Here is a 13,673-nt window from a genome sequence, read left to right as displayed (position 1 = left end):
TGTAACTTAGTGTGTGGGCAGCACACAGACATTAATACATGTATCTTCCCAAAACAACCATGAAGTAGGTTAGCGTCATCATCCTCATGGTGACATTTAGAGATTGTGGCTCTCCCAAGATCACATAGGATTTTTATCCAGTTCTTCCAAGGCTGACTGCTGCATCATAACCACAAAACTGTCCTTCCTGTCACTGGCTATTTCCATATGTTGATATATCAGCCATTCATGTCAGCTCTCCAGAAATTATTAGCATTTCAGAATCAGAATAATATTAAATTCATCTTCTAGACAGCAGTTGAGAAAAACATTTTTTTAAATGGCTGTAAGTTTTCTTATTAAAAAAAAAAAAACATTTTCCAGAAAAAGGTCGCAGTCTATGTACAATAAGCTCTTAACACTGCTACCCTTAGAATGAAATGGCAAGGTATATTGAACCACATTCACCCCGATCCAACTAGATTGCTGTCAGTGAAGTTATATTATGAATGGATTTGGCCCATTGTTTATGATTGAAGATTCTAAACAGTGTGCCTGCTTTGAACTATTAAGCACAATATTTCCACAAGGAACAGTTCACTTTACCTTTCGTTTTGTATGAAATATCCTCCGTAACTCTAAGTTGATAGCTAAGGGCTCAGATCATCAGGCTCTGATATCCACAGTTCTGGCAGGAGAGCCTCCATGAGTTTATGGAGTTTGGCTGCTACAGAGCTTTTTGTCTTTTATTTGGCCGAGTTCAAACTTAGCCTTTAGCTACCCTTGGCCCCCATTCCCAAACAACATCATTACATGGAGACATCTCTCTCTCTCTCGTGCTGGCTTAGAGGATGTGACCTACATGTGATTCACTAAGGACTGGAACTTTTATATGCCAACTGAATCTAGCAATATCCCCAGATGGCAGAGAACTATTTGGAGCTGACTGGTACTCACATAGCTAAAGGTCTTTAAATAGAATTGTATCTTCAGATTCTGGCAGTCAGAACTCATGTAAGAGGCATTTCCAGGCTCTGGATTAAGCATTATCATTATAGTATTGCCAGACTTTAAGAACAAGAGGCTCAGATCATTCCCAAACATGAAAAACCCACACAAGGGACTGGAATTTCTGTGAGGTTCCCCTTACAGAGCTGCCACCTGATTGTTCCATGGGGGCTGAGGAATGGGGTTGGCCATTCCTTGCAGAACAGGGGGTGGATTCAGCTCCCATGGCTTGCAGATCTCTCAGATCTGTCCATGCATTCACAATACCTCCAAAATACCTCTTCTCACTAGCAGCACAACCCAAGGAGGATGGATCTAAGGCATGGAAAATTGCATGCAAAACTAAATACAAATACAATACACTTTTGTTGTTGCTCTAAGCATCACACTATAGTCAAATGTCCAGGAAAGCTCTGAACTGGGTTAAAATTGAAGTAAAATAAAATGTAAAATTTCTTCAATAGCAGTGTAATGTTTTAAATTTGAATCTACAACAGTAAATCAGCATTAATGGTGCACTGGGGAACAGAAGGGGAAGAAGTGGCATTATACTGAAATCATCAACTCTCTGACTCTCTATACAAGGTCCCCAGAGAATGAGCTGAAAAATGATACCATTGGACAGCAGACTGTCTCCTGAATTAGCAGACAATTTGAAGCCAACAGCCCTTTGTCTTTTGGCAGGTTTAAGAACTGCAAACTGTTGAAGTTAGAGTTAACCTTGACATAAGATGCAATTTCTTAGCTGTGAGAGTAATTAAATATTGGAACAGCTTACCAGGACAGGTGGTGAATTCACCATTGCTTGGCATCTTTAAAACAAGGTTAAATCTCTTGTTAAAAGATCTGCTTTAATCCAGCTTCTGGGAGAAATTCACCGGCCTGTGTAAGCCGCGGGTCAGGCTAGATGGTCATACTGGTTCCTTCTGGCCTTGGAATCTGATTCTCCCTCTTTATCCCCTTTCTTCATGGCCGTGGGGAGAACAGGCCATGCATCACCCTCAACATGCTCATAACACTTGGAGCTCTGAATTAAGCCTGATTGTAATAAATCCCATGCTTCAGGACTTCAGCCTGCAGGGGTTGGTGTGACAGTCTCCCTAAGGGGAGAACGGAAGGTTTAGACCCCCACAATAAGCAGTTAAACCAGCTGTTTGCACACTGTGTTATTTGACTGTAAGAGCTATTGTGAAAGCTTGTAATGCACTGAACTTAATAGTCATTATGAGAGAAAGAGACACACACACACAGTGTTTATGGTTATGAAGGTGTATCTATGTATATAAATAAAACTGTTATTGTCATGCAACTTCAACTTTGCTTCACAAATGGGCAGTGAAGCAACCAGGTAAGAAGGGGCTACCTCCTCAACCAGAGGAGACTTGTTTCAGGCACCTTGCCATTGTCCAGCCCAGGAAAGAACAATGAGAAATTATCAAAGCAAAGGGGAACAAGAAACAAAGAGAGGAAGGAGTTTTCCCTTCTTTGAATTACTACAGTAACTGAAGGAAAACAAAACTGCAGACCCTTTTAAAATGGAACAGGTTTGAACTGAAGACCATTCAGAACTGGGGGACAGTCTTGAGGCAGGAGGCTGTCCATGAATGCAGGATTCCTTCTATAGCTAAATGGTATGCTGGGAAACTCTTTTAAGGCAGTTGGTAACTCTTATTATTCCTTTTCTAATCAGAAATTTATTTTCTAATATGAAAGGATGAAGGCTGAGGTTGCACCTTTGTTTCTTTTCTTCAAAACTTGTGTATGTTTGCTTCCCTTTTACTATTTCATATTAGAATCTGTGGTTTTACTATTAAATCAACTTGTTTATTTTCATTCCAAGCATGTCTGTGGTGTGCAAACTGTGTGGAGTTTGTGTGCCAAAGTGAGCTGCTGCGTAGGGGGCTGGTTTCACATCTTGGGTCAGGGAGTGGTGGTGACTGACCAGAATGGTGTCCAAGAGGCTTATAATTAAGAACTCAGGGAGGAAATATTTGAGGAGGCTCAGGACTGGAAGGGCTGTTGGTGCTACCCTGCAAAGAGTAAATGGGCTGGTGGAAGCCAGCATGTGAGTTTATGCTTGTGTGCTACCTACTAGCGTCAGGGATCTGAACCATGGCTGCACAGTACAATGGCCCCCTGCTTACAGGGCAGGTGGTGACAGAACCCTTTCCTGGTCTGGGTGGACCCTAAAATGTCAGTCAGGAAGGAACATTTTCCCCCTAATGCATAATTGGCTATAGGTATTCTATTTTTTGCCCCCTGCCTTCCTCTGAAGCATCAGAGATTGACCACAGCTGTAGACTGGACACTGGGCAGGGTAGATCAGGGCTCAGAGGTAGTACGGAAAATCCTCTTAAGGTGCCAGTATTGTGCGTTTTGTTCTTATGCTCAGAGTCACAGTGATTTGGGGTTGAGGATGATTCCACCCACCCCCAGATCGGGGGTTTTCACTTTCCTCTGGAACATGGGATGTGGTTCGCTAGATAGGGTGATTTGGGCATATCTCACCTAATCAATTCCCTGCCATTGTAGGGGCTCTGGACATTGGTGACACCTTGGTCGCTCCTGTTCTATGCCTGTAGCACATGGTTGTCTCCTGAGGATTGAAATGCTTAAGTGCAAGTAAAGTCTTTGAGCTTGATATAGGAGTATTAAGGAGAAATTTAATAGACTGTTGTGTATAGGAAGTCACACTAGATGATCTAATGGTCCCTTCTGACCTTAAACTCTATGAAACTGTGAAATTGTAAGATAAGTAGTCATTCTTTATGAGTACATACAAGCACTTATCTATATCTTTGCCTTTTCATGCTGTCATGTACAACCAAAGGGTTATATTCTAATTTCTGAAGCAAAATGGATATCATGGCTTATATCAAATTTCTGTTATGGGTTGTCCAGCTGTAGCAATAAGTACTTTTTGGATAGTTCTATGTTATATAATTGGTCAAGATGTTGCCGGGGCGGGTCTATGTATTTTGTCATCCCAAGCACGGCAGTCAAGCGCCTTTCGGCGACATTCCTGTGGGAGGTCCACTGGTCCGCGCCTTCGACGTACCCGCTGCCGAATTACTGCCAAAACCACAGGGCCGGCAGACCACCCGCAGGCATGCCACTGAAGGCAGCCTGATGGCCGCCTTCACAGAAACTGGCACGCCTCCCTCCCCCCCCCACCCCTCTCGTGGCTTGCTGCCCCAGGCACATGCTTGCTGTGCTGGTGCCTGGAGCCACCCCTGGATATTGCCCACAAAGTGTAAAACAATGGAATCTTTGAGAATATTGAACTTTCAGAATCTGATTTACATCATAAGCTTTTTGAAGCAAGGATAAGTCTTTTACCATGTCTGTGAAGCACCTCGCTCACCTTTGAATGCAGAATGAATAATAACTATAGATTTTCTTTATATTATTGGTATAGAAAAGCAAATGTTGCATATATAGCTAGCTGGTTTATTAGAATGCAGAAATTAAATGTATCGGCATTAACAAAAAAGTTTTTTTTTCTCTTTAGCTGTTGTGTGCCTCTCAGACAATGACCTTGCTGCAGATGTCACTGAATGCATGAAGTGGACAGAACCTATGCCCGCCCTGGTACAGGAGTGTCTAATTCCCTGCAAAGATGATTGCACATTCACCCCTTGGTCTAAATTTACAGCATGCTCTTCAGATTGTGAATCAACAAAAAGTAGAAGAAGATCACTCACAGGTACAATCAATCTTTTTATATGTTATGCTTTATGGACACGACTTGTGAACAATCTTTTTCCGATGTTGCTGAATTGACTTTGAACTTTTGTCAGATTACAGACAGAATATTGTTCATCTTTGAACAAATGATTTGTCCATTATTATATATAAAGGGCTCATGTAGGTGTGAAGGCAGTGCAGGAATTGACCCAAAGTAGTTCAAAATGAGCTGCAGACAGGGCCAGCTCCAGGCACTAGTGCAGCAAGCAGAGCTGTGGCTGAAGGTGCCGCTGATCGAGTTAGTTTTTTTGCTGCTTGCAGCAGAAACACTGGAGCCATCCCTGGCTGCAGATAGATCAAAAGTGATACTTATTGTGACATACTCAGGACACTAGAACTCAGAGTCCCACTATTTTAGCATTTTACCTTAGCAAGAGTGAAAGCTTTGCTGCTGCTAAGCTGTGTGTCAGTTCCTGACACACCCGCCTGTCTACCTTGCCCACAAACTCTTAAATTCTCAGTCAGTCTAACCGTGCCCTGCAAATAACAAACGGTGGAACCCCTGTTCCTGAGTTCCCCAGAGACATCTCCGAGCAGCGTCCAGACCCTTTCACTGGACATTCTCAGTGCTGCCTCCAAAGAGATGGAGCACACATCAGCCTTTTAGATTATCTGACAATTTACAGTTAATTTTAATATACAGCACTGTGGTGGTTTTGTAATAAAACAAGAATCAGTTTACTAACAGAGAAAAGAGAGATAAGTGATACTAAGCAAGAATGAGACAGATGTCATTACAAATAACAAAAAACAAAACATGTTTTCTAGTGACTAAAACTTAAGTTTAGTAAATTACAATCTTTGCCTAAGCAATTTTCTTTCCTACATCAAGTTAGCAGCATCCCTAGCCCGCTGCGCTAGGGAATCCAACTTTCACAGGCTCAAAGAGCACTATTCCTTATTTCACCAACAAGAAACTGCAGAACTGGAATTAATTTGCAAACTGGACACGATCAAATTAGGCCTGAATAACGACTGAGAGTGGATGGGTCATTACACAAAATAAAAACTATTTCCCCATGCTAATTCCTCCCCTTCTATTACTCACACCGCTTGTCAACTGTTTGAAATGGGCCATCCTGATTACCACTACAAAAGTGATTTTTCCTCCTGCTGATAATAGCCCACTGTAGTTGATTTGTCTCATTAGAGTTGGTAAGGCAACCCCCATCTTTTCATGTTCTATGTCTATCTATCTATCTATCTATCTACTGTATTTTCCACTCCATGCATCTGATGAAGTGAGTTTTAGCCCATAAAAGCTTCTGCCCAAATAAATTTGTTAGTCTCTAAGGTGCCACAAGTACTCCTCATTCTTTTTGCTGATACAGACGAACATGGCTGCCACTCTGAAATATGTCACCACAGTGATGGATAACTAAAAGGTCTTCTTGCTCCCCTTATGATACTCAAAGTCCACTGTCTCAGCCTCAAGAGCCAGGAAGGCTTTCTGGTGTGCAGATTCTGTCCTCCAGCATGATTGTTAAATGATCATCTCCCCCATTTGTTTAGTTTTATGGCTTTGTTTACCTTACATGTAAATATACTTTAATTGTCCTCTACCTAGCTAAGCAGGTCAGACAGGTAAATACACATTTCTTTGTCTTTAGCAGATTGGTTTCTTCTTCTAGTGCTTATATCTACGTGTATTCTACACAGGGGAATGCATATGCACCGTACCCCCTGAGTCCAGAGATTCTTAACAGGCAGTGTCCATTGGCCCACACATGTGCAGTTGATCTCACATTCCAGACCAAGGGCTGACGCCTCTTCAGTTTCTTCTTACCACTGCATGGTCTGAGTCGGAGTCCTCAGCATACACAGATTTCTCCAGCTTCTTTTTTATAGCCTTTAACTAGATATTGTCAATTGTTTTTATATTAGCATAGAGTTTTATTGTATAGCTTGTTTTTCTGCTTCCTGGGGAATCCGTTCCTAAAGTCTGGGACTATGCCTAGGCTCCCAGGGTTCAAGAATTGCTTCTCTTGCTTCTTCTCTGTGAGTGATGACCACCAATGCTACCTCTACTGTTTGGGTGGGATGCATATCTCTGAAAAGAGCAGCATTTGCCACTTGTATCCCCCATGAACATGCAAAAGTAATGAGCATCAGGTGAGGAAACAGGTTATGGAGAAGGCTATGAGTTCTTACTCAGATCTGGTTCATGGAACCCCCGCCTCCCATATATCGATGCCAACTAGCAAGCAGCACCCCTCTGAGCATGAACTTGGGAGCGGAACCTAGAGCTGTGTAAGCCCAATGACTCATGATCCAGGGCTTCACATGAGAGTAAGGAGCACTGTCCTGGTTACAAGGACAGATTCCTATCCAAGTCTGTTCCTAAGAGAAGAGATCCTTCCCCAACCCTGTCAAGGTTGGGCCATCCTTTGTATGCAGATCCTAAAGTCTCAGGACTGCTTAAGACCCCCCGCACCCAGGCAGGAGGTTAAAGTGCAAAAGAAAAAGAATCAGTCAATTTTATTGGTGCTTTCGATCCTAAACCTAAAGATTAACATCCACTGGGCCATCTAAGATGAGTCCTTTGGGGACTGGTCACCCACAACATTTTGGGATTAGTCAGAACTGTGGAGCCGAACTTCTGGAGTGCCCCAAACACTGGGACATATGGATACTTATTTCTTGCCAGACAATATCTTCTTCCCTTAGCTACAGTCCCCCCTCCTCTTGGGCCCAGTTCTCCTGAGGGACATTGCTGCACTGGATGACAAAACTTCTTCAGTAACACTCTGCTCCAGTGCTCAGGTAGAAGTGTTCATCTTCTGGTACCGTCATCCCCACCACTGGAATGAGAGCAATTCTTCAACTTCGATGAGTCAGATGCTCAGGCTGGTTCTTCATCTCCTCGAACAGAGGTGAGTCCTGATAGCGCTCAAGGAAAGCCGAATGCCATCCTCCCAAATATGAATTTCCCAGGGACCTGTAGTACTTGATGCCATGGGGTCCCCCTCATCTGGTTGACCCCTGTAGTTGCCATACTGGGGCTTGTGGAACCATATGGCAGATGTCTTGGATCAATCCATGAGTCCTCTCCCACTCCACATCCACCAGATCCGTCATTATGAGGAGGAAATCTCATCTTCATCTCCAGAAGAAGCAATCAGTCTGTCCTCACCATCTCCACCAGATAATGAGAGGCAGTACCAAGAGCTGCTGCAGAGGATAGCAAATGATCTTCAGATCCCACTGGAGAAGGTCCAGAAGTCCCATCATTGATTCCTTGACATTCTGTAACCTACAAATCCAAGGACATTCTGTAAGCTACAGATCCAAGCCAGGTGGCACTCCTGGTAAAAGAGGGCATCTTGGAGCCAGGCAGAGTGATCTGCCATAACTCAGCCTATGCTCCCCCACTTCTAAAAGAGCTGAGAGATGCTATTTTATCCCAACCAAAGGAACTGAGTTCCTTTTCACCCATCCAGTGCCCAACTTGCTAGTGGAGCAAGCAGTCAAGGGGGGAGCAAGGTCACAACATCCTAAGACTATCCCCGCTGTCAGGGGCTCCAAGAAGTTGGACCTTCTGGGAAGAAAGGTTTTTTTCCTCTATGAGCCTGCAGTTCTGTATCACAGACTATCAGACTTTGTTAACAAAACATAATTTTAACTGCACTAGACTGGCAGATTAAGGGCAAACATCTTGAGGACAGAGCCAAATTTCAATCCTTCATCAAGGAAGGCAGACTAGAGGCAAAAATATCCTGACAGCTATAGTGGTTGCAGTGGACACAGCATTTAGAGGGTCCACTGGATATTGTGATGAGGCTTCACTTTTCAGTGTTCCACAAGGAAGTGCAGAACACCATAGAGAACTTACTATTCAATTAATCAAATTTGTTTAATGAGAAAACTGATGTAAGTCTACACTTTTAGAAAAACTTTGGATTGAACCTCCACTTTCTGAGAATTTACATCCTGGCCCTGAAGAAAAAACACCAGCAGACAAGACTACTGCCTCCACAAGCATTCTACCACTAACATCCTGTCATATATCCATGCAAGTAGCAGAAGGTTCAGAGACCTTGATTTTCAGAATCCTCTGCTATCACAGCTTCTACCCATTCCTCCCACCCACCCATTCAGGACTACTTTTGATGCCTCCGTTGAGAGCTGCCCAACATTATTTAAGCCAACCACTTCTATCTCCCTATCCCCCCCATCTTTGGGGACCATCTGTCACTTTTGGTGCACAATTGGGACTCTATCATGAAGGAACAGTGGGTTCTAGAAATTATCCACCATGATTACTCCATCTAATTTCTCTCCTTTCCTCCCCACAAAGCTCCTTCCTGGTTCCTCTTCCTGGAACATTCTTAGGAGGACATTCTTTGCCACGAGACAGATTCTCTTCTCCAATGAGGGACAATAGAATAAGTGACACCTCAGTATCAAGGGAGAGGGTTCTATTCCCTATATTTCTTAGTCCTCAAAAAACAGGAGTGGAGAACCATTATCTTTGACAACCAAACATCTTTATTTAAAAGTCAAAATTCAGGATGGTTACATTAGCATCCATAATCCCTTTCTACAGGAGGGAATTTGGTTTTCAGCTCTCGATATGAAGGGTGCCAATTTTCATGGAGATATTCATCTATCCCACAGAAAGTTTGTTTGGTTTCTAGTAGGTCAGGAACACTACCAGTTCAGAGTCCTTCTCTTTGGACTAGCAACAGCACCCACAATATTGATGAAGGTTTTCTCTGTGGGGGCAGCCTAAACGAGACACCACGATTACACAGTTTTCCCATATTTGGATGATTGGCTCCTAGCAGGACAGCTCGGCTTGAACAAAGAACAGTGTGTTTTTGAGCTGCATGCAGATGGCAAACTTTATTGGAATGATGCTGGAGTTACTTTCATGAAGAGATTTCCTCCCCAAAGAAATATTTCAGACAATGAGCAATCTGATAACACAGGTTACTCACAGACCAAAAACTATGGTCAGAGTATTCCTTTCTCTATTAGGACACACTGTAACAAGTACAACCCTTCTGATTTGAGGCTTTCACCTGAACAACCATGCAGTACAGGGCACTTGGACCTCATGAGAGGTCAGGCTGCACATTAATCTGCTGTCCACCTGACCTGCAGGGCTTTCCTCCCATTCATACAGTCGCTCCATATCCAAGTAATGGCAGACAACATCACCACAGTATTTTATATAAACAAGCAGGTTGGGGCAAGATCTCTTTCCTGCTACCAGGAAGCAGGTAAGTTTTGGAATTGGTGCATTGGAAACCACATCATTACCCAAGCCAGGTGTTCAGAATTCTTCAGTAGACAACCTAAGCAGGCAATTCTCAGCAGACCACCAGTGGGAAATACACAGCTGTGTCCTGAATGGAATATTCACTCAGTGGAGAACACCTCAGTGGGATCTCTTCACATTCCAAATGAACAGTAAACTTCCCCTGAACTACTCCAGAGCAGCTATTGGTCACAGCTCCCAGGGTGACACTGTCTTGCTGTCATGCACAGACTAACTCATATATGCCTTCTGCCCGTTCCCCTGCTACTCAAGGTCTTGAGAAAGCTCCACCACAGCTGGTCTAGAGTCATTCTTATAGCACTCACCTGGCCCAGACAGTTGTGGTTCCTTCAACTTCTGAGAATGTCAACTTGTCTTATCAGGATCTGTCTCTTCCCAGATCTTCTAATTCAGGAAGATGGCCAAATCAGACACCTCAGTCCAGACCTTTTTCACTTCATGGCCTGGTGTTTGGATGGGCATCAGATCTAGAATGCTCATGTTTGTTAGCCATCCAAGCCATTCTTAATCAAAATATGAAAGATTCAAGTAGGACCTGTTATCTAGCTAAATGGAGATGTTTCTGGGCATGGCATAATCGCTGTTCCTCAGACTTTGCAGATATCCCAGTCATTTTAGATTATCTCCTTGAAGAACTCTGGTCTTTCCATTAGCTCATTGTGTGTCCATCTTGCAGCAATACCTCCCTCCCTCCATTTTCATTCACCCAACAACAATTAAATTCATGAAAGACCTAGTCAGGACCTTTTCACCAGTAATCAGCAGACCACCATTTGAACCTCTGATAACATGTTCTGTGTCCCATCCTTCCCATGAAAGTTGCATGTTTAGTTGCTATTACTTTGGCCAGAAGGGTCAGTGAGATGGGAACATTCATGGCCAATCCACCGTATACCATTTTTTACAAGGAGCCGATTTCCTGGTGGTTTCATCCCAGATTCCTCCCTAAAGTTATTTCTGAATTCCATGTCAAACAACCAATCCATGTATCTATTCTCTTCCTGAAACTCCATGCTTCTGCTGAAGAAAATAGATTTCATTTACTGACATTAGAAGTGGCCTGGAATTCTACGTACAAAAGACCAGCCCAATTAGAAAATCACCAGGACTATTTCTTGCTATAGCATAAAGGTTGCAAAGTCAAGCAATATCTTGTCATAGAATCTCCAAATGGATTTCTGGTTGCATCATCACATGATACCAATTAGCACATATCCCTCCCCTGGATGGAATGAGGGCACATTCCATAAGACCACAAGTTGCTTCTACAGCATCTGTACAGGAGGGTACTAATATTGGGTATATGCAGAGTGGCCTGGAGTTCCATTCATGCACTCACACAACGTTACATGCTAGTTCAGGCCTCCATTGTGGATGTAATGGTAGCAACTGCAGTTTTTTAAGCATCTTTAAGTGCGCGCGCGCGCGCACACGCACACACACACACACACACACCGATCTGAATACTGCTTGTCAGTCACCCATGTGGATGTGTGGAATACACATAGGAACCAGCATTTGAAGAAGAAATCAAGGTTACTTGCCTGCAACTGTTGGGCTTAAATCTGGTTGGACATCTAAAGTTGTGGGAGTCATATTGCTTTAATAATATAAGTAATGCTGGGCTTATGGAATTTGCAAAGGGTTTATATTGGTTTTAGTTGGTCATTTCCAAATATTAGTAAAACATCCTTGTTCAAGCCATTCTGCAGTAACTACTGGAAAAATATTATGTGTTATTTGAACACAGAACAAACTGAGAAGAATTGCAGAATATTAATAATTCAGGTACATTTGTTTTAATAACAGTCTTTTCTTCTGCTATATTTTGTTAAGCCAAATTGAACTGAATTGGGAGGGATGGGGTAAAGCTACTGCTTTGCACTTGAAGCATTTCATATTTTCTATTTTGCATTTAAAAGGACCATAGTTTGGTTACTTCATGTTATTCCATTAGTAGAGGTGATACATCAAAGGCTTTTACAGCAGAGTGAAAAATTAAACATGACAGCTTTAGTAAACATATCCAGCATAATAATGTTTAGGAATTGAATAGTAGTATAACTATGGTGGCTATCACTTTGCTTTTCTTCTGGAATAACTTGTATTCAACTACAAGATTATTTTGTTATTGTGTGGAGTGATTCAGGTTTTCAATAACATAATTCCTTATACAAATGTGATGGAATCAAAGTGTTTTATTCATGAGCTCAGCTCATTAAAGAATAAAGGTACCCTTTTGCATAAATGTCATTATTATAGAAATTTCAGTTGTTTCTGGCAAAAGATTTATAGTATAATGCCTTCCCTAGTGATGCCTTTACTTCTGGAGAAATAAAAATTCTCCATCCATCTCTGATTACTATGCCTAAACATATAGCTAAGCTATTATCATAAGGAATTAAGTGAATGGCCCTTTTGTGGTATGTTTAGATATGTATTTTTTTAATATTGACTGCTATTTCTTACGCTATATTATACCATGGGCCTAAATCTCCTCTCACTTTTACTCCAGTGTAAGTCAGGAGTAGGTTCATCTAAGACCTAAACTGATGTAAAACGGATGTTCTCCTACGGTTGCTTAAATCAGTTGCTTTGCTCCCACTGACACATGTGACAGGTATCTTTATTGCAATAAATTGGCTTTGCTACAGCTACTACAGCAAGGCAAATTCATTTAGGCTGCCTTAGTGAAGCATCACAGATCTGGTCAGCACGCCTCTGCCAGCTGTCCACCAGATTGCTGTGAGGGATTTCCTAGTGTTTTAAGCTTCCCTATGTCTCAGCAGGCTTTGCCTCCCTTGGCTTCTCTGGCACATTTCTTGGGCACTAACTTTGTCTGTTATCCCTTTATGGAATTGAAGCTCCTCAGTCCACTTGCCTAGGCCCTCAGGTCCAGTCGTGACTCCCTCTCCCAGAATCCCAGTGAAGGTGTGAACTTTCTGGGTTCTCAGCAAGCATGTGGTAGTTGTGAAACATGTAACACAAAACCATATTGCACAAAGTCTAACATGTTATTGCTCTTTCACTTAACAGAAAAGGCACAAGGAAACACAGTTCATTTAGAAAATACTAAACATTCTAAATGCAATGCTACTCCCTACCTCATCTTTCTGTTGGGAGTGCTTGAGGGACCTCTGTGCTCAGGATGGCAGGCAGGTCATCTGCCTCATTAGACTACTACAAGTAGGGTTGCTTTTCTCTCATCTTGAGGTGAAAAAAAATGCCCCTCCCCTCCCAGTAGATCAGCTTCTGCTCTCTTATAACTTTCATCCACCTTTTGTCAGGTGATATCCTGCTTAGCTTCCTCAGGTGATCACAGACCCTTGCCAGGTGACACTGTTGCCAACGTGACCTCCCACCAGAGCTTATACTTGAAAAACAGACTTGTCCTGGGCATTAGCCATCTATTTATTATTTAGATGGCCAATCATCAAAGTTTAACCACACTCTTGTTAGGTCTTTGCCACTACCCCCGCTGGAATTTCAGTTCAGCATGCAGGTAAAGAGACCACAGAGAAGCTGAACATTTCCAGTTTGTAGAATGGTAAAGATATATACAGAGAGTTCATAATCTCACACACAATTCATATGTTGGACAGATTCTTCAAATTGTCACAGTGAGTGGAGAATTAGGCCCAGCTTACTGAATTTA

At 42.5% G+C, this 13,673-nt stretch overlaps 1 protein-coding gene across 2 annotated transcripts in view; it reads left to right on the top strand.

Moving 5' to 3' along the window:
- Positions 1–13,673, top strand: part of THSD7B (thrombospondin type 1 domain containing 7B) — a 529,845-nt gene that overhangs the window by 366,578 nt on the left and 149,594 nt on the right. For both annotated transcript variants that reach the window (XM_030580720.1, XM_030580719.1), the window contains exon 13: positions 4,499–4,693. In XM_030580720.1, the coding sequence (XP_030436580.1) occupies positions 4,499–4,693 (195 nt within the window). The remainder of the gene's footprint in view (positions 1–4,498; positions 4,694–13,673) is intronic.

Source organism: Gopherus evgoodei, chromosome 11 (assembly GCF_007399415.2).
Source record: "Gopherus evgoodei ecotype Sinaloan lineage chromosome 11, rGopEvg1_v1.p, whole genome shotgun sequence".
Classification (NCBI taxonomy): Eukaryota; Metazoa; Chordata; order Testudines; family Testudinidae; genus Gopherus; species Gopherus evgoodei.
Note: the sequence above shows the minus strand (reverse complement) of the source record. Positions and strands in the feature narration are given on the sequence as shown.